Here is a 26768-nt window from a genome sequence, read left to right on the forward strand (position 1 = left end):
GCAATTTAAACATACATTTTATTTTGCCTTTTTCTAAACATTCATAGATTTTGAAAGTCCTCCATAATAAAAACATATAAAATATCTTTTAAAAGGCCATTGATCTTCATCTTTAAAAAAATACCCAAAAGCATCACTCACAGTTTTACGTAGCATGACAACACAATAACAATAATATACATGTCAAGTACTTTTGGTAAACAATAACAAACCACTTTGATTTTAGCAAGCCTGGAAAAATAATTTACCTTTTTATAAATTCATAAATAATCTAAAACACATGATACTAAGACATCTTTGTTAAAAGATTTAGCAGACTGGAATACATATCTGGGGCTCAATGCAGACTTGTGTTTTACAGTGACAATACTGCCTGTGCCAAATAAACTATAGCAAAGGCTGTTGTCAAATGAGAAGACATGTTTCATACCTCCTCACCACGGTCTCTGCAGCACATATATTCTGGATATAAATAAAGCTACATTAAAATACATACAGAAAAAGATCAATAGATCATGCAATCTGATGTTTCTTCACTTAATTTGGTATAATTATTGCATATATGAATCTTCTGACGATACACATCTCTCTGTGTATCGACTGAAAACAGTAAGCACTTACTTTCATTCTAGACCAAGTCAGGCCTTCTCTTGCTACAGTGGTTTGAAATTAAGGCTGGGGGTGTTCAACCTGACTCTTTTAGTTGTAGTGGAGGAGAGTGTTAAAGAATGTTACAGCATGGGAGTCACAGCATGGCTAAGCCTCTATCGTACAGAAGCTCCGCTTTATAGAGCACCATGTGCTTAAGGGTGGACCACTGCTTTTGATGTTTAAATCCTCAAGAAAACATGCCCACACTTGCTCCCATTATTGTACCAAAAAGCAGACTGATGTACGGCTACATATTGATTGGAACCTGTGAAAGTTTATGCCACTGAGAGCAGAGGATATAGGCGTTATACTGTATGTTATGAGATAGCTTTGCTTTTAATTTAGGATGTAATTTCTATTCTGAAATACATTAAATCCTTCCCCAAATTCATTCCCCTAAAATGTAGATCATCTGCATAAAACCAGAAACATTTGGCCCTCTTACATTAAATATTGCACAGTATTAATAAAATGTCAATCTAGGAACTACAAGTAAACATCACATTTTCTTTTCCTTATCACTCCTATGGCAACAGGAGTACATAAGGTTAAGGCACAAAGTAAATTAAAAACTGCATAGTGTTGCTACATTGAAGTGTCAATGTACTAGTTATTGCATTGGCTGGATCAAACCTTGTAAGTCCTGTATCAATTATAGTGCTGGAAGATAGAGAAAAAGCCTGATCCTAGAAAACTTCAATGATAGTCTGTTGTGTTTCAGTTTTATGTAATATATAAATACATGTAAATATCTATAAACATATGAACATACATATAAACACCCAAGACCGCAAACGTTCTTCTTCATTATCTTCCCTCCAATAATTTCCAGTTTGTTGAAGAATATTACTCCACTGTGACTGATTTGGCAAGATTCCGTGGACAGTCAACCTAAAATTTAAAGAGAAATAATGTTAAACATTGTTTCAATAACATTTCAAAGAAATAGTTTAAAAGATAGTTTTGTTTACAGTTTATGATGTGTACATTACAGCAAGTAGATATTAGGTAAATGGGTGCATTAGTGGCTAGATTTATGTGATAAAATGCTAAATACCCAATATGAACTGGTATAAACCCTTATTCAATAGAAGCATAAAGTAAAGATTCAATAATTAATTGGTCACAAGAGTAAATTCCATAAGGCTGGGGTCTCCAGTCCTGAGCCAGGAGGGCTGGTGTGTCTGCAGGTTTGTTAGGTCTCTTCAAACATCCCAAAGACCTTGCTGATAGTGTAATAAAGTCACTAAATTTGAAGTCTTTAAGAACATAGGAATGAAAACCTGTTGACACCCTGGCCTTTCAGGGCCAGAATTGGATCCCTTGTTGTAAGATTTGATTCATAGAGATGAAGTAGTTCTGGCTCCGCTCACAAGAATGTGAGCCACAACATGACAAGGCACTATGCAATTCACACAGCATCACTATAAAGTGTGAATTTCAGTACATTTTCTGGACTAAATCAATGTGCGTGTCCAGACCTTTAAAGGAAGACTTTAACAGGGGTAGCTTGTTACACACTTTCTAGCATGCCAACATACTGGCTTACACATGGGTACACATGAGTGTTAGGAACAAAGAGCTAAACTTGTTGGTGAAGAGCAGGCAGTTTTACAGTTGTATTTTGTTTAAAAGAGGAAGAATAAAAAGCAGAATGAGCATACATCATATCCACGCAGCACAGCCAGGTGAAATGACAGAAGCTGCAGCGGGATCACACTCAAAATGGCCTGAAGACAATCCACGGTATGTGGCAGCTCAATGGTCTTGTAGGCATTCTTCATGCTCTCCAGGTCGTCCTGACAGCAGAGAATGATGGGGCGTCCCTGTTTGAACAGAAAATAAAATTCTGTTTTGACACATATATAGTTCAGAGCATTACACCAACATGCTGATGTAAAGACAGTGGTTTTACTAAAATCAAACGAATTAAATAGTTAACACAGACTGTTTAATCTTTATTCAGTACATAAGACTCAATGTGTAGTGCATTTAATTTTCTATAGATTTTGAGACCAAAATTCAGAGCTGCGCAGCATTGAAGGCATGTTATTTTGCTATACCTGCCGGGCAGTCACTTGCTGCAGGGCATTCTGGCACTTGGTGTAGCAGGCGTCCCTCATGACAACCATGATGACAGGCATGTGCTTGTCAATGAGAGCCAGGGGCCCGTGCTTCAGCTCCCCTGCCAGGATACCTTCTGAGTGCATGTAGGTAATCTCTTTGATTTTCTGCAAAAACAAAGCACACCCACAATTCTTTTACAACTGCACAAACATCACTCCAAAAAGCATAAATAGAATGGAAACATTGAAATTTATTAAAAATATCTGAAAATAGAACTTTTGCTTATTTTAGATTTAAGTAAAACATTTAGCCCATTTATATATTATGCTGCTTTGCAATTATTAAAGTGCCGCTTTCTGAATGCAATATCACATCTGTGTTCAGAAGAAATCTGATTATGGAAATTGGAAAACATGGACAGAAAACAGACAGACAGAAAGTTAAAAAACAAGAAAGAATAACTTGCCAAGGCTCCTTCCAAACAGGTAGCATAGTTGAAGCCACGGCCCATGACCAGAAGTGATTTCTGCTGATAGAGCTCGTCAGCAATGTCCCTGATCTTCTGATCCAGGCTAAGGACCTCCTTGATGTGCTCTGCATGTAAAAAGAAGACTCGGATCGTGATAATCACAATAATAAAAAAATAACTTCTCCCACACTTTTTTAAGTGTGATAGTTCTATATTATCAAAGATCTGAAAATACTTTATTGAATTTTAAGCAAAAACTTTTCCAAATAAATCAATCATGATTGCTAATAACTATGACTTTTGAATCAACTTACTTTTTATCCAGCTTCTAAACACTCAAATAAATCAAATTGAGAATTTAATGTGTATTTTGTTTGCTTATGCAAGTCTCTGATTTAATGATAATAATTCCTTAGATTTATATAGCGACTATGTACTCAAGTACTGCGGCACACTTCATTATATCATTACAGCTATAGCATAATGCTAAAGCATATTATATACAGCATAAAGTCTCTTTTATCAGTCTTCTATTTTGAACTGAATATCTGAGGAGGAGAGTGTCCCAACACTCAATCCCAAGCAAGAAAACTCACCCGGCAGGACCTTCAGTCCTTTGATAATCTCCATTCTTCTTGTCTGCAAGGAGATCCTGTCCTCACACATCATCAGCCCGAACATGATGAGTGACACAAACTGACTAGTGTATGCCTGTAAAAACACCCCCACAAAACCATCAGGACTGCCCACCCATCCAAGTCAAGAAAATACAGTGAACTCTTGCATGTAAGGTGTTGTTTTAAATGGTCCTGCATTTTTATATGAAATAATCTTAAACCTATGAAAAGGCTTAAAGTGGCTTAAAGTTAAAATATTTTAATTAGTAGGGTAGACAATATAATGTAAGAGTATATACAGGTGAGTTATAAAAAAAACAGCATATGGAATAGTATGAAATACCTTTGTGCTGGCTACGCCAATCTCTGGCCCTGCATTGATGTGAACCCCGCAGTCAGTGTCCCGAGAGATGGAGCTGCCAACAGTGTTGGTGACCCCAACTGTGAGTGCTCCCCGCTCCTTACAGTACCTCAGAGCCATCAGGGTATCTGCAGTCTCTCCTGTGAAGGCGATGTATTATATGGTCATGGACTAAAAACAGAATATAAACTTTGAAAACTCCTAACAAATATTTAGTGAATTGAGTACTGAATTATTGATGGATTTGCTTGATAGAAGCCTTGACCCATTCTAGTCTAAGCTCACCTCAGAAACAAAGCTGAACAAGGGTGAAAGATAAAAAAAAGTACAGTTTAATTTACATTTGTAATTATTTTTGCTGTGGTTTTGCCAGTTTTGGACAAATCAACTTCTAAATTTTGTTATATTTTGCTTGCCACATACATTGCATTTTCTTATCTGTCAACTCTAAAATTTTCATTTCAACCATATTTATACTTTTGAAAAACTAAACAGAAGATATTCCCGGTGTAATAATTGTTGACTTGTTCTGAATTCTACTAATTTGGGACGAGAATAATAAATATAGCTGAAACATAGCTATTGATTGATTTCTGCTAATAGGCAATGGCATCCTGGTGTGGAGGTAGGCATCTCTGTGTGAAATGCAAGGTACCTGACTGGCTGATGAAGAAGCAGACATCGTCTCTGAAGACTGGAGTGTTCCTGTCCAGGAAGTCACTAGCCAGCTCCACCATGACCGGCAGCTCAGTCAGCTCCTCCAGGATCTGTCGAGTCTGTGTCAAGGAGAAGAGTGCAGGTTTACAGTAGAACTCGGTTGTTAATAAAACGAGCCTTAAATAAATTCTTAGGAAAATGTCCACATAAATAGTAGTAACAAACACAAATCTTATTTTGACAGTAAAAAAACATCCCCTGAATTATATGAAGATGGTCTGTTACTGATATGTATTGATGGCTGCACTGTTTAATGATATCCACCCAGGGTGGATATCATTAAAAACAACTCTTTCCAGTAGCACCTGAAATACAGGCTTATGAAAACATAGTATGTTTTACTTGTCTGCCCAAGCTTCTCTTTGAATGCTGCAGAGCCCCAATTCAGAAATTCATGTTCAACCTACTCAAGCTACTCTGAGTATGGAACGCATGAAACCCAAGTAGCTTTGAGAAGGAGTTTCAGATCAAATGTGCTTACTTCAGCAATATCATTATGACAAGCCAAGAGCATCAATAATCTCATGGGCACAATTTTAATCCCTCTAATGATCACATAAAGATTTCAAGTACTTTACACACTTTACACACAATTTCACTTACTGCCACTGCAGCATGGAAGCTGGTGCCACAGCCAATCATGATGAGACGTCGACACCTTTTGATTTCCTTCAGGTGATCCTTCAAGCCTCCCAGAACAACTAAGGAAAAACAGACAGTGAACAGTGCAGACAGGGCTCCTCCTCCAACATTTATAGAATGATTATGAAATTATATTTCTGTATTGTACAAAAAATAAGTCACTGGAAACAACCCCCTTACAATACAGGAAATACAAAACCCACACTTATCAATGGCTATTTAAGACTATTCATTTTTCTGACAAAACAGTGCCTCATACTTTAGTACAGTGTTGAGGGAAGGACTTTAAGAACATTTTTTCAGTCATTCCTATTTACTGATTTTTAAGATTTGCTCTACCAATAACATTTGATTTAAAAAATTAAAACCATTTACACATGGTATGAAGAAATGGAACACTATATGGAAAGAAAACTATTTTTACCTGTGTTCGTTTCAAAGCAGATTCTCCCTCTCATGGTGTTGACAACTGACTCGGGTTGTTCAAAGATTTCTTTTTGCATGAAGGCTTTGAAATTACCTAGATCAGGGGAAGGATTTAACATGATCAGCCTTTTCATATTTTAAGTTGGAGACTTAAAAGAGACTTAAAAGGTATAAAGGTTTTGTTTTAGTATAAGTGGCTTAGATGGCAAACCCTAACCTGTGGAAATGGCTTGTGCAGCTGTGCAGGTTATAGGAGGAAAGCAGCTTTTGGAATAATAATAATAACTTCTAACACTTATATAGCACTTTTCTGGACACTCCACTAAAAGCACTTTACAGGTAATGGGGACTCCCCTCCACCACCACTACCAATGTGCAGCATCCACCTGGTTGATGTGAAGGCACCAGAACACTCACCACACATCAGCTATCAGTGAGGAGGAGAGCAGAGTAATGAAGCCAATTCTTAAATGGGGATTATTAGGAGGACATGATTGGTAAGGGCCAATGGAAAATTTGTTACACTCCTACTCTTTTCAAGAAACACCCTGGGATTTTAATGACCACAGAGAGTTAGGACCTCACTTTTACATCTCATCCAAAGGACAGCACCTGTTCACAGTATAGTGTCCCCATCACTATACTGGGGCATTAGGACCCACACAGACTGCAGGGTGAGCAGCCGCTGGCCACTATAATACCTCTTCCAGCAGTAACCTGAGTTTTTTACAGGAGGTCTCCCATCCAGGTACTGACCAGGTACTGACCAGGCTCACACCTGCTTAGCTTCAGTGGGTTGCCAGTTGTGAGTTGCAGGGTGATATGGCTGCTGGCTGCCTTAGAATGGCAGAATGGAATGGCCTAAGTCAACCTATAATGTAGGCAACCATGTCCCTACAACTTCACTTTTCATGACCCCGTTGTACCCAGCCTGCTGTTTTTAAATCTCGACTTCATACTCTTGAACATTTAGGGTCATATGCAATATATCGAATATAATAAGACACTGGCAACAAATGAACAAAATGCAATTAAACAAGGGAAAAACACACAACTGTTGTCTGTATTAAGTCAAAATTATACAGGCAACTAAGCCCATTATTCACCCATCCACTTTTACACACTTCACACAATTCAGAGTCATTAGGGAATCCAGGGTCAATCCCGTCAAGCAATGTAAGCAAGGCAAGATACACCACGTATGGTATGCCAGCTCATCGCAGGACACATACAGTACAGACACAAACATACTCACACCAGGGACAGTTTTCAAATGAACAGTCCAGTATGTCTGTTGGAGGGAACTAGAGCACCCGCGGGAATCCCATGCATCACAAGGGAACATTCAAACACCACACAGACAATACCCCTGAGCGGGAATTGAACCCAGTGCCCTAGTGCTGCAAGGCAGCAATGCTAACCACTGCAACACCATACTGCCCGACTAAGCTCATTATTTAGATTTTTAAAACTAACTCAATACAAATCATTAAAAACAAGCTAATGCTTTGGTTTTTGTACAAGTCCATTTCCCATTAAATTATATTAAAAGCAATAATTTTTCTATCATAGTATATACGGTTTGAGAAATTTTACAAAAATATTTTAATTACTGTGTCATTCAGTATATAGTTAAATGGCGCTTTAAGATCAATCCATTCACAGAGGGCATTATAAAGTGCTGACCAAAAACCCTTACCACAGTTAAGAGGGGAAGTTTTCACCACACCACCAAGCCCAGGAAACTAGAAGCCTTCACTCTGCTTCACTCTTCACTCTGCTACATAAGTAGGAAATATAGGAATGACCTGCTGACCTTTCATGATCTGCTGAAGCTCCATCTGCAGTGTCTGGATGACCCTGACTGGATCCTCCCCAGCTGAGCGCTTCATGCGGTGGATAGACAGCTTCCCCTCAACCACAGCTGCAATGTCATCATCCTCCAGGTAAAGAACCTTGTTGGTGTGTTCAATGATAGCGCTGTAAGAAAGGGAGAAAAATCAGCAACAGGCAAACACCAGCAAAGCTCTTTAGATTAGGTTTCATGGTGGACATAAAGTAGACCAGAATCCACCAGCATTAATCATAATGCTGTTTTGCATGCACTGATTCAACAGATATTCGGAAACTACAGGGTTGTATATTGTCTTTTCATTTTTATTCTTAATTTAAAATAAATTTAGAAACTGCAAATGATTCTTCCTCTTTTAAACTCAGGCAAATCAGCTCTGACTCAATGTTGTAGTCCTAAACATTTCTGAGCCTATGTTGAACTCACCTGGCATCTGAAGCAAAATAGTATTCCACAGGTTCCACGTGCCCTGTGGATTGCAGACAGTTGTCGGAGTTGTCAGAGTTCTCTGCTTGCCCACTATTCCTGTAGTTCTTCTCATTTAAGTCCTCTTTGAAATGACCTGAAAGGGCAACAGATATCAGTGACAATGTGTACCTACAGGCTACCTGTTGACTGAGGGAGGGAAGCTAGTCTTTGGTGTTCAGAAAAAGAAGTGAGACTGAAAAATAAAATCAATTATTCTGGTCAAAGCACAGTATTATTAAAATTCCTTCTCATGTCTTATCGGCATGTGGTTAGAATGGTTATTTTATAATGAGGCTTACACTTCTTGTATGCTAGAAATTCACAGCTTTTCGTATACTGTAGATTCAACCAAATTACTGCGTAAGCACCTTAGCACCCTGGTGGAGAATATTCATACTGTGAAGCTTAAATAAATAGTTCAAAGGCCTTTTTCTTGAGGACATCAGGCAAGTTTGCATCTCAGCTATAATTCATTAATGATTGTGTGACATTTTTACTCACAACATTCAAAACCAACTAAATTAGGTTTTCATGCTTTCAAGATCCTTAATGTTGAAGGATTAAAATAAGTTTATATACAGTATGACTCATTTGACCCACAACTGCTAGCGATAAAAAATAATGCCTAGGCTTTAAGGTCCCTTGGCAGACATAAAAGACCGTAGTAGTTCTTTACAGCCTACATGACTTAAGAGTTATTTTATATTCCATTTTTGTGCACTTAATCTGAGCTGTTATTCCCACATTTTCATATACATCTTTCATATACTGCAGCCTGATCAAATATCTCTTCAAGGCTCAGAAGAAAAACACTGATACACAGAAGTCTGAAGATAGAAATCAGAAGAGAGATTTGTCAGCCATTTTAATTGTAGCAATTGTTTCATCTAAACAATTTTTTAGATGAAAAGTAGATCAAACTTTTATGAATTGTTTTATATATTGTATATTATATATTATAGCTTGCCAGCAGCCATATCACCCTGCAACTCACAACTGGCAACCCACTGAAGCTAAGCAGGTGTGAGCCTGGTCAGTACCTGGATGGGAGACCTCCTGGGAAAACTAGGGTTGCTGCTGGAAGTGGTGTTAGTGGGGCCAGCAGGGGGTGCTCACCCTGTGGTCCATGTGGGTCCTAATGCCCCAGTATGGTGATGGGGACACTGTACTGGAAACAGGCGCTGTTCTTTCTCTGTGGTCATTAAAAATCCTAGGGTGTTTCTTATAAAAAGTAGGGGTGTAACCCCGGCGTCCTGGAAAAATTTCCCATTGGCCCTTACCAATCATGGCCTCCTAATAATCCCCATCTATGAATTGGCTTCATTAATCTGCTCTCCTCCCCACTGATAGCTGATGTGTGGTGAGCGTTCTGGCATACTACGGCTGCCGTTGCATCATCCAGGTGGATGCTGCACATTGGTGGTGGTGGAGGGGAGTCCCCATTACCTGTAAAGCTCTTTGAGCGGAGTGTCCAGAAAAGCGCTATATAAGTGTAAGCAATTATTATTATATAAGCAGTAAGAGCATTTGCCAGGATCCACTACAAAATAAAACGTTATTTTTCAAACAGTCAAATTTAAACGATTTTATGAGAGCTACTAAAATGAAAAAAATAATCAAATAACCTCTTGAGGAACATGAAGAAAACACTGCATGAAAGAAATTAATCTTGTTTTCCCATGCTGTTATCAGCTTTCTTTTGAATGTCGATTTTGTAAAATTCTACCTTGTGAAAGAAATGGTCCCATTTCAACTTGAGGGTCAAAGATACAGTAAGAACACAAATGGAAAAGGTATTAAGTATCTCATGTAATTTTACATGAAATTAAAAATGTGTACTGTATCTCTTTTATCTAATTTATCTCAAATTATGTCTCTTCAGAATTTCTAGGAAAAAGGTTAGACAATCTACTAAACATACCACTAGGTAGAACATAATTAATTTCAAATGTAATAAGTTCAAATTGAACCCTTGTTTGTTTTTAAAGATATATTTAATTACAGCCAGATGGTCAGGGTTAATGCTCTTGCAGATTATCGAAAAATACATATTATTAACAGTATACTACTTTAAAGAAGATGTTATAAAACATGGGCAGTGCAATGGCTCTGTGGCTAAGGATCTGCGCCTGTGGCTGGAAGGTTGCTGGTTCGTATCCTGCGGCCAGTGGAGGAATCCTACTCCGTTGGGCCCCTGAGAAAGGCCCTTAACCCCAACTGCTCCAGGAGCGCTGCATGAATGGCTGACCCTGTGCTCTGACCCCAAGCTTCTCTTCCTGTCCGTGTGTCTCATGGAGAGCAAGTTGGGGTATGTGAAAAAAGACAGACTCCTAATAAAAGAAATTGTATATGGCCAATAAAGTGATCTTATCTCTCTCTCTTAAAAATATACAAATGAAAGCAGGCCATTTGGCCCTTATTAGTTTTCTAGTAGTTAATCTGTTTGAAGATCTCATTTCTCCTTTTCCTAAAAAAAACTTTCTTCAACAACTTGGCTGGATAGCTCGTTCCAGAGTCCCACAACTATGTCTGTAAATGAGTGCCGCCTGTTCTTAATTATAAACGTACTTCCTATAGCTTCCACTTGTGACCTCTGGCTCATGTTTCAATGTTCATGCTAAAGAAGCCTATTGGGTTGACTTTGTCAATGCCTTTGAGAGTTCTGAATATCTAACTCAGGTCTCCTCGTAGGTTACTTGTTCAGGTCTAAAAAGGCTCAGTTCTTTCAGACAGTTAGAGTGGTTCTTTCCTTTGATCCCAGGGATATGTCTGGTCACTACTCTCTGGGCTGCTTACACAGCTGCAATATCTTTTTGCACCATGGAAACCGACGGTTTCCAACACAATGTAAATAAGGTCTTACTAAAGCACATATTGAATATAAAATCTCTTCATTTAAATTTAGTTTTAACAGCATATCCTTATATTCAGTTTTTTTTCTTTTTATGTTTACTGCCTTCCTACATTGTCTAGATGCAGAAGGATACATAAAATATTAAAAATGCTCTAGTTAGGTTCTAAAAACTTTCTTTTTGTCTTATAACAATATAATCCACTTTTGTCTTTAAATGTCCTCTGCCAGGTGTTTGCCCACCAGTATAAATCTTCATGAATTCCCTTAACTTACAGTATCATTCTATTTTGATATCATGAATTTGAATTCAACATGAATTTGACAACTTTACTAACTATATTTCTTGAAAGTGCTTTAAGAGCTTAAGAAGAAACAGTTTACATTTACAGTTTAATTTAAAATTACTTAAATGGCTTTATTTCTGGAAACAAAAAAAATGTTATTAATTTCAACATGTAACAGAACCCAGGTGGGAACTCAGGAGGATATACAGTGGCAAAGAAGTCAGTACATTTGCCAGGATGATCACTTCTCCCACGAGACATCAGGGGCATAGAAAAAGCACAGTCGTAAAGAGGTTAAAAGGTTAGTCCTTCGCTTTTAGGATCATGTGGTGATGCAGCGCAACCCTTTCCCCCAAAACACATCACTGCAGAAAGCAGGTCAATGCCTGGATAAAAATAAAATTCTACACCTAGAGGGATTGCAGCCACTTGGCTTTCAGATGTTAATGGTGCTTTTGCAATACAATCACTAAGGACTGAGTTTGAGGGAGCTACAGGGAAGAAATTAGTTTAGAGTAGCTAGTTCGGGCAGGAAAACAAAATAGAAGCAGGGGTTAGTAATTTATAAAAACTTACTGGACACATTTTATGCATTTGGCCTTATGAAAACTTGCTATCTATCACTAGCTGCATAAAATCAAAAATAACTACACAAAGTGACAATTTCTCCTTAAACATGTTTCTCAATCTATTGCATCTTAAATATATATTATATATATAATACTTATAAACATATAAGAAATGTATGCAGAGTAATTTTCAGTAATGGATGAATCTATGTTATGACTAAACTCTCAGATAGCCCCAGGTTGAATATTGGCCTCTCAAATAAGGGAAATTCCAGAATGTTCTTTAGCATCTAGTAGCCAACAGGAAACGTGACTTATGATCTGAATGTCGCTAAACCTTCAGTTGGGTTTCTGCCAGCTACTGTCAAAGCTTATGAATCAATATTTACATTTTTCCTGTAATGTTGTGATAACTGATTTGGCCATTAGTGATTTTTTCTTTAATTTCTTTCAAAACAAAAAGATGTTTGTCAGAACCTGGAACACTGCAAGTTGGAAAACAAAGGACAGGTAGGAAATTGCTGAACGTACCATTATTGTACTGAATGGGGATATGTTCACTGGACAGCTCATTCTTGCTGCGCACACCTATCAACAGGGGGCTCCCTCTCCTGCAAGAAAGAAGACAAGAGGGTTACGATTTTATTTGTACAAACAAAACAGAGCAACTATTTACAGCACAGCTTCCAAACCTCCATGAAAACGCACCCGCATACATTTTAGATACCAACAAAACCACATCCTTTCATGAAACTGCCATTCATGCTTGCTCTGCAAATTCCAGTAAAGAAATAAAACATAAGTCTTTGTGTCCGTTTTTTCATCTTCAAAAGAGAAAGTCAGAAAAAGCACATATTACAGCTAGAATTTAATTTTAAACTACAGTAGAAGAGTTTGCTGTGAAATGATCAAATTACCTTACTTCTTTCTGTAAGACATTAATATATATATTACTTCAGGTGAGTAGCTGCATCAGCTTGAGTAGTCTGCAAAGGTACAAGTAATACGTTTATTCCATGCTGAAAAGAGAAGAGAGAAAACACAACATTTCATCTGTGAAGCCTTATTCATGTGTGAAGCCGAATGTTGTGTTTTCTTTCTTATCTTTTCAGCATGGAATAAACCTATTACTTGTTCCTATATATATATTACTTTCCCACTGCTTTTAAAGTTATTAAGAGTAAGAACAGAGCAGCAGTAGACCTTTTCTGTCATTTCAAATAAATCTACAGAAGAAAAAGAAAAGCTATGCGATAGACAGTAGCAAGCAAGAATTCAGGTAGTCGGAGCTGGAAAACAACTGTTGGCCAGTCTCATCAAGAATGACTCAGGAAAATCACTGAATGCCAGCAGAAACACAGCAACTAATGAGCCACTGGTCAAGGATATAAGCCTTTCCAGCTTTCTTAAGAAAACACAGTCATTTCTGTATTTAAAAAATATATATAGGGATTAGGCCTAGCATGAAGCACAAAGAAAGGGGGGTTTGTGTCTGAAACAAACTGTTAAGCCCTTCTGTGGGAGAGGTTACATTCAGATTTATAAAGAAACATCATGATGTGGTTGAGGATAGGTTTGTGTCCACCAGATGAAAAGGTCTCTCTGCTTAACCACTTCTTTATTGTTCATTTATGTTTTTTTGTGGTTTGGACCACTTGAAGGAGATAATGAAAACAGTGGGTAGGTGAAGAAACAGATTTTTGTTAACTATGAGCCTCTTCAGTGCTATACAGCCCATTTCTATTGTGCACTCAATGATTATCCCCACTCAGTTTAAACATCTTTGGACAAGACGACAATTATCTCCCTCGTTCTACGACAAGCGCACTTGGAGCCTCAGCTGCAGGAGCTCATGTTTGTACAAGATCCTGGCCAGCGCACATGAATGGAGCCCATTCACTGCTCCCCGCACTGGCACAGAAAGGAGGAAATTAACTTCTGTCCCAATAAGACATGACTCCAGCCCACGCATTATATCTTCACCAGCACAGGCACTGACATCTCAACTTGTTCAGAAGAGATTTTCGCCCAAGAATAAGATGTTTAAGGATTACTTCTACTACAATCAAATGTTATTGAAACAGGCCAAAAATAATTATAATGAAATGAATAAAAAAGAATAACTCAAGTAAAGTTTTTGATTACTATCTTTTTCACTGTTTACATTTATACAGTAACTTTACGTATAACTTGACTTTAAGACTTCTTAGGGAATTTATAAAGAACAGGCAATATTACAGCCTACACACAACTTAACAAATACTGTAGAATAAAACTGATTTTTTTAATATAGTAATAATGATAATAATATTGATAATAATGATAATAATATTGATAATCCTGTGTTGGGAAATGATAGCAAATACAAACTAGTATGCTGAGTATATCATTCCAAGGAGCAACAGAGGTAGGAAAAGTTCTCAGGGGAAGTGGAGGATGTTATATCAGACTTGGCTCTACTAGAAGACAGATAGGGATTATCTTTGTTGTCTTAAAACTCCAAGGTGCGACATCCAGAATTGTACCACCAATCAAGAAGATTCAGAATAGTATTATTCTACAATTGTTCAATTAAGGGTATTCAGGGCGCCATAGTGGTGCAGTAATTAGCATTGTTGCCTTGCAGCAGTGGGGCCCTGGGTTCAATTCCTGATCTGAGCTGCTAGCTGTGTGGATTTTGTATGTTCTTCACATGTTCAAGTGCTTTTCCTCCAGTTGCTCCAGTTTCCTCCTACAGTCCAAAGACTGTAGACTGTTATTTGGCTTCTGGGAAAACAGGTTCTGGTGTGAGTCTGTGCATACTGCATATCTCTGATGGACCTGTGATGGACTGGCAACCCATCCAGGGTGTATCTTGCTTTGAACCCACTGCTGGTTGGGATAGGCTCCAACTCACCCGCAACCCTATCTACGATTGGCTTAAGTGAGTAGAAAATGGATGGATGGATATTTACAGTACCACACTAAAACTGCTAAAGTGATTTCATTCACAGATGTTATAAAATTCACAAAAAATAAAATTTTCAACCAAAAAGGCTTACAAAACTTCCTTTGGAAAATTCTCCTTATGGTAGCTAGAGAATAGGCTGCAGATGTAAACTTAATTTACCGGTCACTAGTATGAAAATTTGCAATCAATGAAAAAATGCACAAGCCAGTAGAAAATACTTTGGCCAAATGCCTTGTCACCTTTGACCTTACGTTCAAACTTAGGTTGATTTATGTTATTTTTAAGTCCAACATTTTTTACAAGAATGCCACAATTCAGCAAGATGCAGCATGATCTTGAACAATTTCTAAGGGAAAAACACGACATTGCTTTAATCATCTAATTACCTAATTTCCCTAAAACATTATTGCTAATAATTATCTTCCAAATCTAAAATTAGAAGATCAATTTAGAATAAGGAAATGACAAAGTTGAAAGAGGTTAGTGGGACTTCTTTGGAATTTTTTCAATTTCTTATAGTGTTCCACACAAAACATTTAAAATTAATTTAATATAACATACAAATACAGTATATACATTTCATCATAGAACTGACTGAGGCTGTCCATAGTCAATGTAATAAAATGGTGACACATGCAATGCACTATGCAAAAAAAAAGCACATTAAAATTTAATAACTTGAATAGACCACAAACTTTTACTAACAAATTTGTTATTTTCTGTCAACTTGTGCTGTTTTCTTTTACCTAACAAAACCTTGCTGCAGAATGTATAACAATAATTTTGAATTTGTATGTCAAGCACAAAAAACAAACTTTAAAAAAAATTGAACCAGTATTCCAGTATTGCAATGTAACATCTGAGACAATCTCGGGGAGAGTAATAAAAAACAAAACAGATTTATTTGTTAACTGTCCTTTGAAAAAGTCTAATTTCATCCCTAGTTATGCATCTTTAAAGCTGAAAGTGTTTCTAGAATATCTTTTTAGGTAAAACACAGTGCATAAAGTCACAAACAAAACTGTGTTAGTTGACAAAAGGGCACCAACAGGAATGGTTGGGAACGGCATTCCTGCTCCTTACTATGAAAGAAACAGAGAGTGCACAGGTGCAGAAAAAATAGGGAATGACTCCAAGTATATGAAAACAATCTCAAAGTTACAGGTCAGGCTGACAGCACCAGGAAATAGTGTCAATGTGTCTGTCCGATTCCTGTGCGATACCAACATGTATCAAACTTAAAAAGGAAGAAAAAATGCTGCACTAACCTGGTGGCAACAGCTTCATCTGGGAAGCGACTGCTCTTGAACACCAGCGCAAATGCACCTTCCTGGAAATGGAACAGAACAGCATTTTAATTTAAAAACTAAAGTTGCTCAACATCCAAAACAATTAAAAGGGCTTTTTCTGAACCTTGCACTGCTCCCCCCACCTCTGTGAGCAAGGCTCCTCTGGGCTGCTATCAGACCACTTTCTCTGGGACTAGAGCCAAGGAGAGCTCAGTAACAGTGGAGGTAGTAAAGTTGTGAAAGGAAGCAAAGAGACTGAAAAGTTGAAGAAATAAACCCCCTATTGTAAGGCATCTACACAGTTCTCTGCATATTCTGATAATATACTGAGCATTTTGGAGAAACAGGGGGAAATAAAAATTAACCACCACTTCATCTGGCTTTAATTAGCTAAATGAACACTGTAGAATCTACCCTTTAATCCTTTATGAACTTACAACATGATTTAAACAAGTCTGCACATTAAGAAAAATTGATTTAGGTATAATGAAAATATCAGAATTATTTTAAAATGAAAAAAAACTAATGTAATGAGGTTATGATAAAACAATACACATTAGATATAGTATCTTGGAGCTTGACGTTTCACAGCGAATAATTTAATGACAATATATAAGATGGTCAAGACAGCATTTTAATAAAATTACATGTTTGTGTCATCTCTGTGTCATTTTTTCCACTGAATTTTTAATTATTGTGGTAAATTAGATGGTCTGCTGCACCCACAACTTATGCCTGCAGCAATAATCTTCTGATGGTTTCTGTTGCCAGGGTAACTTAACGACAATTAACAAGTAACAGACACTTGTGTGCCACAACTGCTAGCAGGTATATACCACTGTGAGCTGGAGTGAATTTGGAAAATCATATGTTGGAAACATACTATAATTTTCCACTTGTTAGATTAATTTTGTAAACACTTAATTCCCACACATTCAGCAGGCCCAACAAAAATGAAAAATATGCACTCCAAGTGATGCTGCTTTCATGATTATTAAACAATTTTGAATGTTAATGAAATTAAAATAGAACTTTTGTGGGAGAAAAGGGGTGCAATTCAGTAATTCATTCTTCTAAAAAGTGGATTAAGGCAGGCACTGTCATGGGACACTTAAAACAACCCCCTAGGCTTAGAACATTGTACAGTTCTTAATCATTATAAAACTGAGCTCCAAAACATAATGTAGTAAACCTTGCCACATAATATTAATACTAATTAGGAAATAAGGTGGGCAATGTTTAGCAGTTGTATGATAAAGTGCTGAATATTCCACTATAAGACTATAGTGCATTCATATCAAAAAATTTACTATTAGTGTTAATTTTCATGCTGTCTGGGGAACACTTTGTCTCCACATCCTGCTTCAACTTGCAGAATTGGGTTCTACAACTGATCCTGTTTTGTTTGCCTTGCCGATATTCGTGTGCGAAAGGCCTACAATGAAAGCGAGCCCCCCTTGAAAATTAAGGCATTATTTACCATGTTGTGCCACACAATCAGAAAAAAAATCATTTATTGCCTTCAAATCAGTGAGATTCAGATAAGTTAAGTGCAACATTACTTGTACATGTATGATAAACTTATTAAGCCATTTTGAAAATCAACTTGCCTAAGTAAAAAAAATACAGTTTCTGTCAAGAATTAGCAAGGCAATAATCTAGAAAAATACAGTAAATTAAAAATATATAATATTATATAACATATGTTTGCTTTTTTGATGTGCTGGCATTTGGAAGTTATTTTGTTTAATGGAGTTTTAATGAAAGTTCGAGAAGGGTGAAGGCAGCTGAACTAATTAAGCTCAGTTAACACAAATTGCAACTAATCCTAACGCAACTGCCTCAGTTCCCATATTAACCACGTCTCCCTCTCCTTTTGCTTGCTCGTTTTCACATCCCTTCCTCACTGCTCCTCCATCTCCACCTTTGCAGCTACACCTTGGTCACCTTGTCACTGGGATGGGGAATCTTAGTCTCCCCGTCCTATGGCCAGGAGGTTGGCCCTCAGCCAAGCAGGTTAATCCAAAGTTTTCACTAAATACAATAAACCATTCTACCGTTTCTTCAGCTGCTGTCATTCCTTGTGAATTCTAATTTGGTAAGAATAGCTCTTTATGAATAAAATATTACTAACTATTAAGTTAGTAACTATTACTAACTATAAGGATAAGGGGTCCTGAGGACAAAATACTGTACAACAAGATAATATTGAAGGAATAACACTATTAGATGTGTATTCTCATTACTATAGCTCTTCATACATTTTTCAAGGGTGCACATCTGTACATGAAACACCTGCTATCACCAGGTTACCAAAAAAGGTTATATTTTATTCAAAACAGTAGGCTTATCATCCAGATTTTTCACTTCATTTTCCACTCCTTTCCAAATTGATACTTTCTTTTACTTCAACAGAGATGACAAAGACATGGTTATTCTCCATTGCTGTCAGGAAAATGAGAAAAGGATGATTTCCTAGAGATGACAGCTGCCATAGTGCACAGACACATAATTAGTTTAAATGTTAACCCTACAAGGCTCTGGTTATTAAATCTCACTGTCTGGATGAAGAAAGCACCGCTTGGATTAGATGTGTAATGTGAGGGTCTCTCATAGGAAAAAACTAGTGCTTAGTTAAAGTACTGCACACTGTATGAATGAAAAAAATGTCCACTTGGCTTCAGAATGAGCTGAGAAAACTCAATTATCAATCCCTAGAACCATTCTATTTGTCCACAATTTATTAAAGACAGACTGGTGAAAGTCAAGAACTACAAAATCTCCGTGAGATCTGAAAAACTAAAAACACCAGTTTTAAACCAGACCTTCAGTAAACCCAATATTGCACACAGTTTGCAACCATACTGTACTGGTTGTACAATTTTGCTCCTTCCGACAGTACATACAAAAGACTCTTTTGTTGTAAACAGGAATTATTTCATTTTAGAAAAAAATATTTTTCTGCTTGAATGTTCAGTTTTGAAGATAGTTGCTGTATAGCTCATCAAAATCTTATTTTGTTTGGTGATACACATGGTAGTTTAACACATTTACTTATTTCTGCTAATTTATTTGGAACAGAAAAGGGACTACAACAGTTAAAAAAGCAAAAATGATGGAAATAAGACCTGATCAGGTCAAAATTACGACACTGTAAATTGTCTATGGGGTTTGGTGATTAAAACTAAAATATATAGACCAAGAACACTTTCACCAAAGGTAACTTTTTGTAGACTTCTTAACAGGACTCTCAAAGAATGGTGTTGTAGTATGATGTTCTTCCTCAAACTATATTGGTGATGTTCATCATAACTAATGGAAACGTCAAAACAATCTTGTCTAGTCCATTCTTAATTTAAAGTCACAACACCTAACACAATATCTAGACTCTAACAATTCACCCACTCACCAGCTGCTGAATGACTCTCTCCACCAGTGTTGAGAAGGATATGTCATCTCTCTCACGGTTGTCGTACAAGTACTTGATGAGCTTGGGAATGACCTCTGTGTCCGTTTCTGACTCAAACTCGTATCCCTTTGACTCCTGAAAAGCAGGATTTTGGCTCCACATTACAATAAGACACCACCTCCACATTATCATATGCTCCTGTAAAACCTAAGCAGGCTCTGAAGCCACTCCTTCTCCTCAAGAAAAGCAGAAGGCAGGGCTGATCCCCTGACATATGATACAGAACAGAAAGTGACACAATGAAACTACAGATCCACCTTGTTTAGAACCTGATGTACATAATCATGCAGCTGTGACAAAACTCGATGCAGGAAAGTCTGAATGGCTATCATGCCTTATTAAAAACACTGTCAAGCTATGCTACCGTTGTTTTGTTTTCAGTAGGGACCCTTTACATGTTTTTCGCAACGTGTTTTCTATTGTTTTTTATCATCTTGTATGTAGGAATTTAAAATAGTGACTTTTTCTTTCTTATGGATAACAGTGTACTACAACAACTCCTAATAATGAAGACATATTCATGATCTCAGTTCATGTTTCTCTAAAATATACTTCTGTATAAACATCTGAGGGAAAGCTTAACAGAATAATCTGATGATGTGGGGGTCTATGTTTTTAAAGCTAAATTATAAAGTTAGCAGTATTCAACATTTTATTTGGCAAAAAGACCCACGTTTTATTGTATGTATGACACATTTACACAATATTACACATACAGTATCTTACCAGGTATTTCTTCAGTTCCTTGTAGTTGGTAATAATGCCATTGTGAATCACCACAAATTCTGGAAGAATAAAAAAACGAACCATTGGGAGGTGTGATATGTCAGCTTCTTTTCTCTGAAGTCATACAATGTTTTGAAGCCAGACTGTAATCCTGTTCCACAGGTTTCATTTCATTCTAAACCTCATCACGCATCCACCCTGCCTATTGAGCAAGCTGGAATTCTCATTCTTAAAAAAAAGCTCCTGATCCCCTTCACATATTGCCAGTGTCTGTTTCAATCCTTTCAAGACCTCTTTCCTAAAGCACTGTGCTTTCAGTAAATAGGCATGGAACATGATTCTCCAGACTGGTGTGCGCATCAGGTAAAATGGCACTTACCATTGTTTTTGTCCGATCGGTGCGGGTGGCTATTGAGTGCGCTGGGTTCGCCGTGTGTAGCCCAGCGGGTGTGGGCAATGCCAAAATGGTTGTCCAGTTCAGCTTCAAAGTCAATAGTGTCTTTTTCTGGAAAAAAAGACCCACATTTCATGTTCCATAGGGATATGCAGTTTCAGGTTTGTTTCTAATTGTTAATGGAACTGTTCCAAACAAGGCCTGATGTAGGCTAGATTTCAAATTTTCTTTCCTCATTTCACAGCCTCATAACATAAAACTGCAGGCTGACAGGCTGCAGAATATGTCAAATGCTAGATAGAAGTTGTCTGTTTCAAGGCAAAATCTTTTTTCTAAGAGGATTTTCTAGAGACAAACTTTCCACAGTTAGAGCTGTTCTTTTTTCCCCACTACACAATAAAAAACTATTTGCTGGGTTATTTAGACACATATTTCCCCCATCAACAAATAAAGCAACCAAAAAACACAATGACCTACTGAGGGTGTTTGAAAACTGGTATGCAAAGAAAATGTTCAGATATCATCTAAAATAGATTTTTCAGTGGCAGTTTTGACTATAAAATTAAGGATTTTAGAAATTTTAAAAATTTTAGTTTTTATAGATATTACATAGTTTTGCATATGAACGGCTCAAAGCTGCCACCGTATACAGACATGCCACATTTAAACTTTTCCCATAATGCAGCTTTTGTCAGGTAGCTTGGCAGAGAGTGAATATAAATTTCCTTAGCTAAATATTGCACTGGGTATCATTTCAATTATAAACAGGTAAATAGCTTTAACTGTATGTAAAAGACAAAAATACACAAATAAACTTACTGTATAGTTCTTCATCCAGGGCTTTTACTTTCCCTCTTTGTTTGATGAGACAGATGTGGCCATCCTTCATGTCTTTGTATGGACCATCCACAGCAATCCCTGACGATCACAAGAAGTATAGCAAGTCTTTAGTGAGTCAGAAGCAATATTGTAGGGATCATATTAGTAATGCATAAAGTTAATATCAATAAATTGTAAAAATTACTAACTTCTCTTTGTGAATAGCTCCTAAAGTGGAGATTATTTTCATTTTATTGTTCTACTGTATTTAGATACCTGCTAATGACAGGGCAGTATATTTTATCAAAATATTTTATTGCTTATTTTAGGGCAGTACATTTTTGGGGGATTTCATAAAGTCAATAGCCTTGTATTTATGTGTATTAACACACTAGGCAAACACACAAAAACCTGTTTGTTTTAAAGAGATTGATGACATTGAAGAGCAGTCAAAAGGCCAAGTAAGGCCTTTCTGCAGTAGTGCACATTACGGACAGAAAATGAACTAGTGTTCAAAATTCAGTTAACATACCAAACTTTTTCTTGAGCCCATCTTATAAACACCCACATAATCTAATTTTGTACTTATATTTGCATATAAAAATTACACATGCACACAATTGTACAGGAGGATAATGTGTATATATAACATAAAAAACATTATGGGAAGGCATGGTGGAACAGTGGTTAACTTTGCTGCCTCGCAGTGTTGGGGCCCTGGGTTTAATTCTGGACCTGGGGTGCTGTCTGTGTGGAGTTTGTGGGTTCTTTCCATGTTTGAGTGGGTTTCCTCCAGTGCTCCGGTTTCCTCCAACGGGCTTCTAGGAAAGTGACTCTGCTGTGAGTGAGTGCATGTCTTTGTATCTGCCCTGCAATGGGCTGGCATCCCATCCATGGTGTATCTTACCTTACACCTGTTGCCTGTCAAGAATTCCCATGACCCTGAACTGGATGAAGTGGTTATGAATGATGAATTAAAATTGTAGCTTCTCACACTGGGGGGATGGAAAGTACTCAGGCTATGCAATCTACAGCTAGTATCACAGGTCTCCGCACACCTGGCACTGTGTACAGGTACTGTGTAAATGCTTTTCAGGTGAAAGGATTTATACTCCCACCTACGAGCCTTCAGAAACAAGGATTTAACGCCAAAGCATGAAACACTTGAAACAAAGTCATGGAAGGGAAAGAGGACATAGAAGAGTTGTACCTGCAGAATCATACCCCCTGTATTCCAGCCTCTGCAATCCTTTCACTAGTGTCTCAAAGATCTCCTTCCTTGTCCGCGTCACCCTATGATTCAGGTAGGCAAATATCCCTGCAGAAAACATTGAGGAAAGATCACTTTTCCTGCATATCCATTATTGCACAGAAACAACAACAGCAGTATTTCTATAAAGTCTACATTTTTTATAATACACTTCTCACCTGAATTATCCTCTTTAATATTTTAGTTTTCTGTTTTATTGGCAACATCAAAATTTCATAATACACATTTTGAAAAACATGAAACAGTAGATGTTCGCTATTTTTGTTCTGTACCCTTTTTCCATTTTATAAATAAAATTTAGCAATGATTTGCGGAAAAGATTGATTTAAAGGAGTTAAATCCTCTAGTTAAAGCCTAGGTGTTCTTTTAAACTGCTGGCACTAAGCTGGTAGAAAAGAGAATTTTAAATATTACAAAATGTGCGAATTGTGCAGCACAGCAAAAGAAAAGGCTGCCTTGACACTCCATTTATACAAATGTTCTTAATTCTTGCTGCACTTGGAACTAAGTGATCTGACATCCTGTTTTTTTTATAATATCCCATTAAGCACTGCATTTACATTGTAAAACAGTAACTGCACTAAAGCCCACTTTGTATGTCCTCAAAAACATGCACTACACTTACATTACAGCAGAAGTGATTTACTGTCCAATTTCTCAAAAATATTTCTGAGATTTTGTGATCTCAAAGATGATTGCACTGTAGATGTAGCACAGAAAACTGGCCTTGGTGAATAAAAAACATCAGGGGATTCTATTTCGCAACGAGGACCTTTAACCAGGCCTGTTTAAAATTCAGCACTGAATGATGAAAATAGCAGTTTGCTGCAAAAAAAGTATTTAGTGCTACAAAAATAGCTTTTAGTTTTTAAGGAATTTAAAATCCAAGGTTGAAGGCATATTCCTAAAATTAATACTGGTCTAGATTGACCAAAATACCTCATCTCACTTTAAACCTCTCTTAAATAAACAAATGTTTTATACTACAACCACAGCTAAGACTAATAGGACAAATAGATTCACTAGAGAAGTGTGCCAAACAATAACTTTTATATGAACAGACTACCAAAAAAAATATTTGTTTAATAGAGCTCAACAAAGCTATTTTATTCCATTTCTTGAAACACTTTCCTATTTCATGTATTTTTCTAGTGATGTGATGATAAGGCCTGATAAGTACAAGAAAATGGCACAAATAATTTATATACTGTACTACTACATCACCAAGTGATTACATGACATAATTCCTCAGCATATTTATATAGTCACTCCATAGTATACATAGCAGAGAATGATGCACACCATTACAGAGCTCCAGTCGTACACACGTGGCTAGCACATTGAATATTTAAAGCTTTGTGGCCTCTCTGGGTACTCCAGTCCTAGATTTTCAAACTTTATAGATCTTCAAGTACACGGAGTATTCATACATATCCGGACTTGCATAAATACTCAACCGTTTTGAATTTTATGGAAAAGCACCATAAAAATTCACCATCACGCCCTTTTAAGCTGCGAGAAAGTGAGGCCAAAGAATTAGCATTAAAGTTTTATATATATATTGGCTCCTCTTTTACTATTTGTTTCCTGTCGCTGTAAAAGATGAGGAAACAAAAAATGGTAAGTTAGCAAGCCTCCTGCATTATTTTGTACCCTCTTTTTGACAACAAGTGACCTAGTCCAGCCCCATCCTGGTCCTCGTACACATTACAGAACTGTGCTACTCCCGTAAGGCTGTTCCATTCCAACAAGTTCCCGAACACCATTCAAGACACCAGCAAAAAAAAAGATTTAGCAACACAGACGGGACAAGCACCTACTGGGCATGTAGTTCTGTAATTTCTGAATTATTAATAATTCTTAATGCAACTTTAGTGGTATCGTTCACAAAATTAAGTTTAAGGACCTAATATGCACATACAGCAAAAACAGGGAAACATGACAATGATCTTAAGTATGCACAGTATTTTTTTCCGGTCATAGTAATCTCAAAATGTATCCCACAAAAAAGGCTCAGTAGTCACCACTCCTATGTCGCTCTTCATCCACAATTGACATCGGAATGTTGGTTTTATGTATTACTACTTGAGAGTGGACCGTGAACATAATTATGACCAAGGTCTCGTAGTGATCTTAAAACCGGACCACAGATTATGAATCGGTTTGTTATATGCCAGCCCCATGCACTCTGTAGCTAGTGTAGCCGGGCACGTGCTGAAGAACCGTGTTTATGTTCTGCCCAGGAGAACAACCAGGCTGGACTGTGTACCTCTGGGCTGCTGTTGCAAGCTACTGCTGGCATAGTCCAAGCAGTGTTTCAAGTACCTGAACTCGGAGCATCAGGGCGACAAGCTCATCACTGTCCGAGTCAACTAAGAAAAAGTAATGATTTAACATAAAAGGAACACTTTTGTCAATTTCCCATTAACTTCGCTTGCTGCATGAGAAATGAATCTAGCCTGCCTCTTTAAATACGTGTTAGAAGAGAACGTCGTTTTCTACATTAAAAATTACATCAACAGCGGCTTATTTTGAAAAATGTCACTTGAATGCCAAAAAATGTAGGTGAAAAGCACGAAATGCCGCACCCGAACAAGACGTGAACGCGGACCTGTATTGAAATGCGGACGTGGAGCCGGACATACATCCTATTACCCTCCTGTCTGTGTACTGTAAATTTACTGTTCTAACAGCATAAACTGCATATTGAAATTATCAGTTTGCTGGCAGATTGACAACCATGTCTTGTCCAGCTCAGCCCGCAGTTATTGCCTCGGCTGCAATCGTCAGTATCGAGTGAGTTCTAGAGATTTACTCTTTATCTTTAACAAAAAATAGATGTGAAAGTCGTCTTTTATTTCTATACCCAACCGATCGTAGTGTCAATACGAGTCGCTTTCGAGTTGCCTGAAAAACGTTTGACACGTAACCTACGCAGATCTTTAGCCTTTAGTTCGCCACAACTGCCACAAGATACAAGTCCTGGTATCAGCTAATTACACCTACACCGGGATCAAAAGGACATGCCACAATATCAGTATGTGCTATAGCGAAAGGAAACCTTCGACACAGAGGAGTTTCAATATTTTCCCGGAGCTCAAAAATTGATAATTTAACATATGACCATTCTTCAGTCGTATAACTGTATGTTACCAACTTCACCTGCAATGTACAAAGAGGGCAGTTTCTGCCACAGTTAAACGTTTTTGGATTAATCAGAATAGTCCAAATGTATTTAAGAACTTGTACCCTACATGAAACGCGACTTTGATTCACCTCAAAGAAATAGTATTTAAGAAACAGAACATCAAATCAAATTGTGACATAAAGGTCGTGATTCCGCCAATCTTTTGACAATTTAAAAATCCGAACAGTGATTATCTGGGTAGGAGAAAGGTACGACATAGTGAAAAGCGTCAGTCGCCGAAACGTGGAAGTGTAAGGAGTGCTGTGTCAACCTCCTTTTCGGCCCACTTACCGCACATTGTTCCGATTTCTTCTTGGAAGGTAAATTAATCTGGTCCTGGGAATAAAAAAAGACTTCCTTCTACAATCCAGTCACCACACTCAGACAGAACCCGAAAGAGATGCGAAAGTCGCTGCTGCCTCGACTTTTATTTTCAAGCGCCTTCCAGAAGGCGGGTCCTCACTTGTTTCTAAGGTAACCGCCGGGCCAGCCCCCTCATATCATCAGCGCGGCCGAGCCAGGACTGCAACCGCGAGCCCTTGGAGAGGACTGACCCCGTCTGGCATTCGCGGTGCTGGGAACATCTGCAGTCCCGTTCGCTTGGCGTTCCTTTTTTTTCTTTAAAAACACACTTTTTTTTTGCTTTAATGCTATTTACATAATTTTGTAGATTTTGCAATCGTCGAT

At 37.5% G+C, this 26768-nt stretch overlaps 1 protein-coding gene across 1 annotated transcript; it reads right to left on the bottom strand.

Annotated features, from left to right (window-relative positions):
* Positions 1–26768, bottom strand: gfpt2 (glutamine-fructose-6-phosphate transaminase 2). The gene is made up of 19 exons (XM_015349417.2): positions 26373–26768; positions 22835–22942; positions 21625–21723; positions 20791–20916; positions 20412–20470; positions 19626–19760; positions 16196–16257; positions 12509–12588; positions 8229–8364; positions 7767–7930; positions 5949–6044; positions 5486–5583; positions 4821–4941; positions 4148–4305; positions 3784–3898; positions 3185–3312; positions 2715–2882; positions 2316–2477; positions 1–1542 (listed from the first exon to the last, which is right to left on the bottom strand). Exons 1-19 carry the CDS (start codon positions 26377–26379, stop codon positions 1498–1500), a joined length of 2067 nt encoding a protein of 688 aa, XP_015204903.1. The 5' UTR covers positions 26380–26768; the 3' UTR covers positions 1–1497.

The sequence above is a fragment of the Lepisosteus oculatus genome, chromosome 11 (assembly GCF_040954835.1).
Source record: "Lepisosteus oculatus isolate fLepOcu1 chromosome 11, fLepOcu1.hap2, whole genome shotgun sequence".
NCBI lineage: Eukaryota > Metazoa > Chordata > Actinopteri > Semionotiformes > Lepisosteidae > Lepisosteus > Lepisosteus oculatus.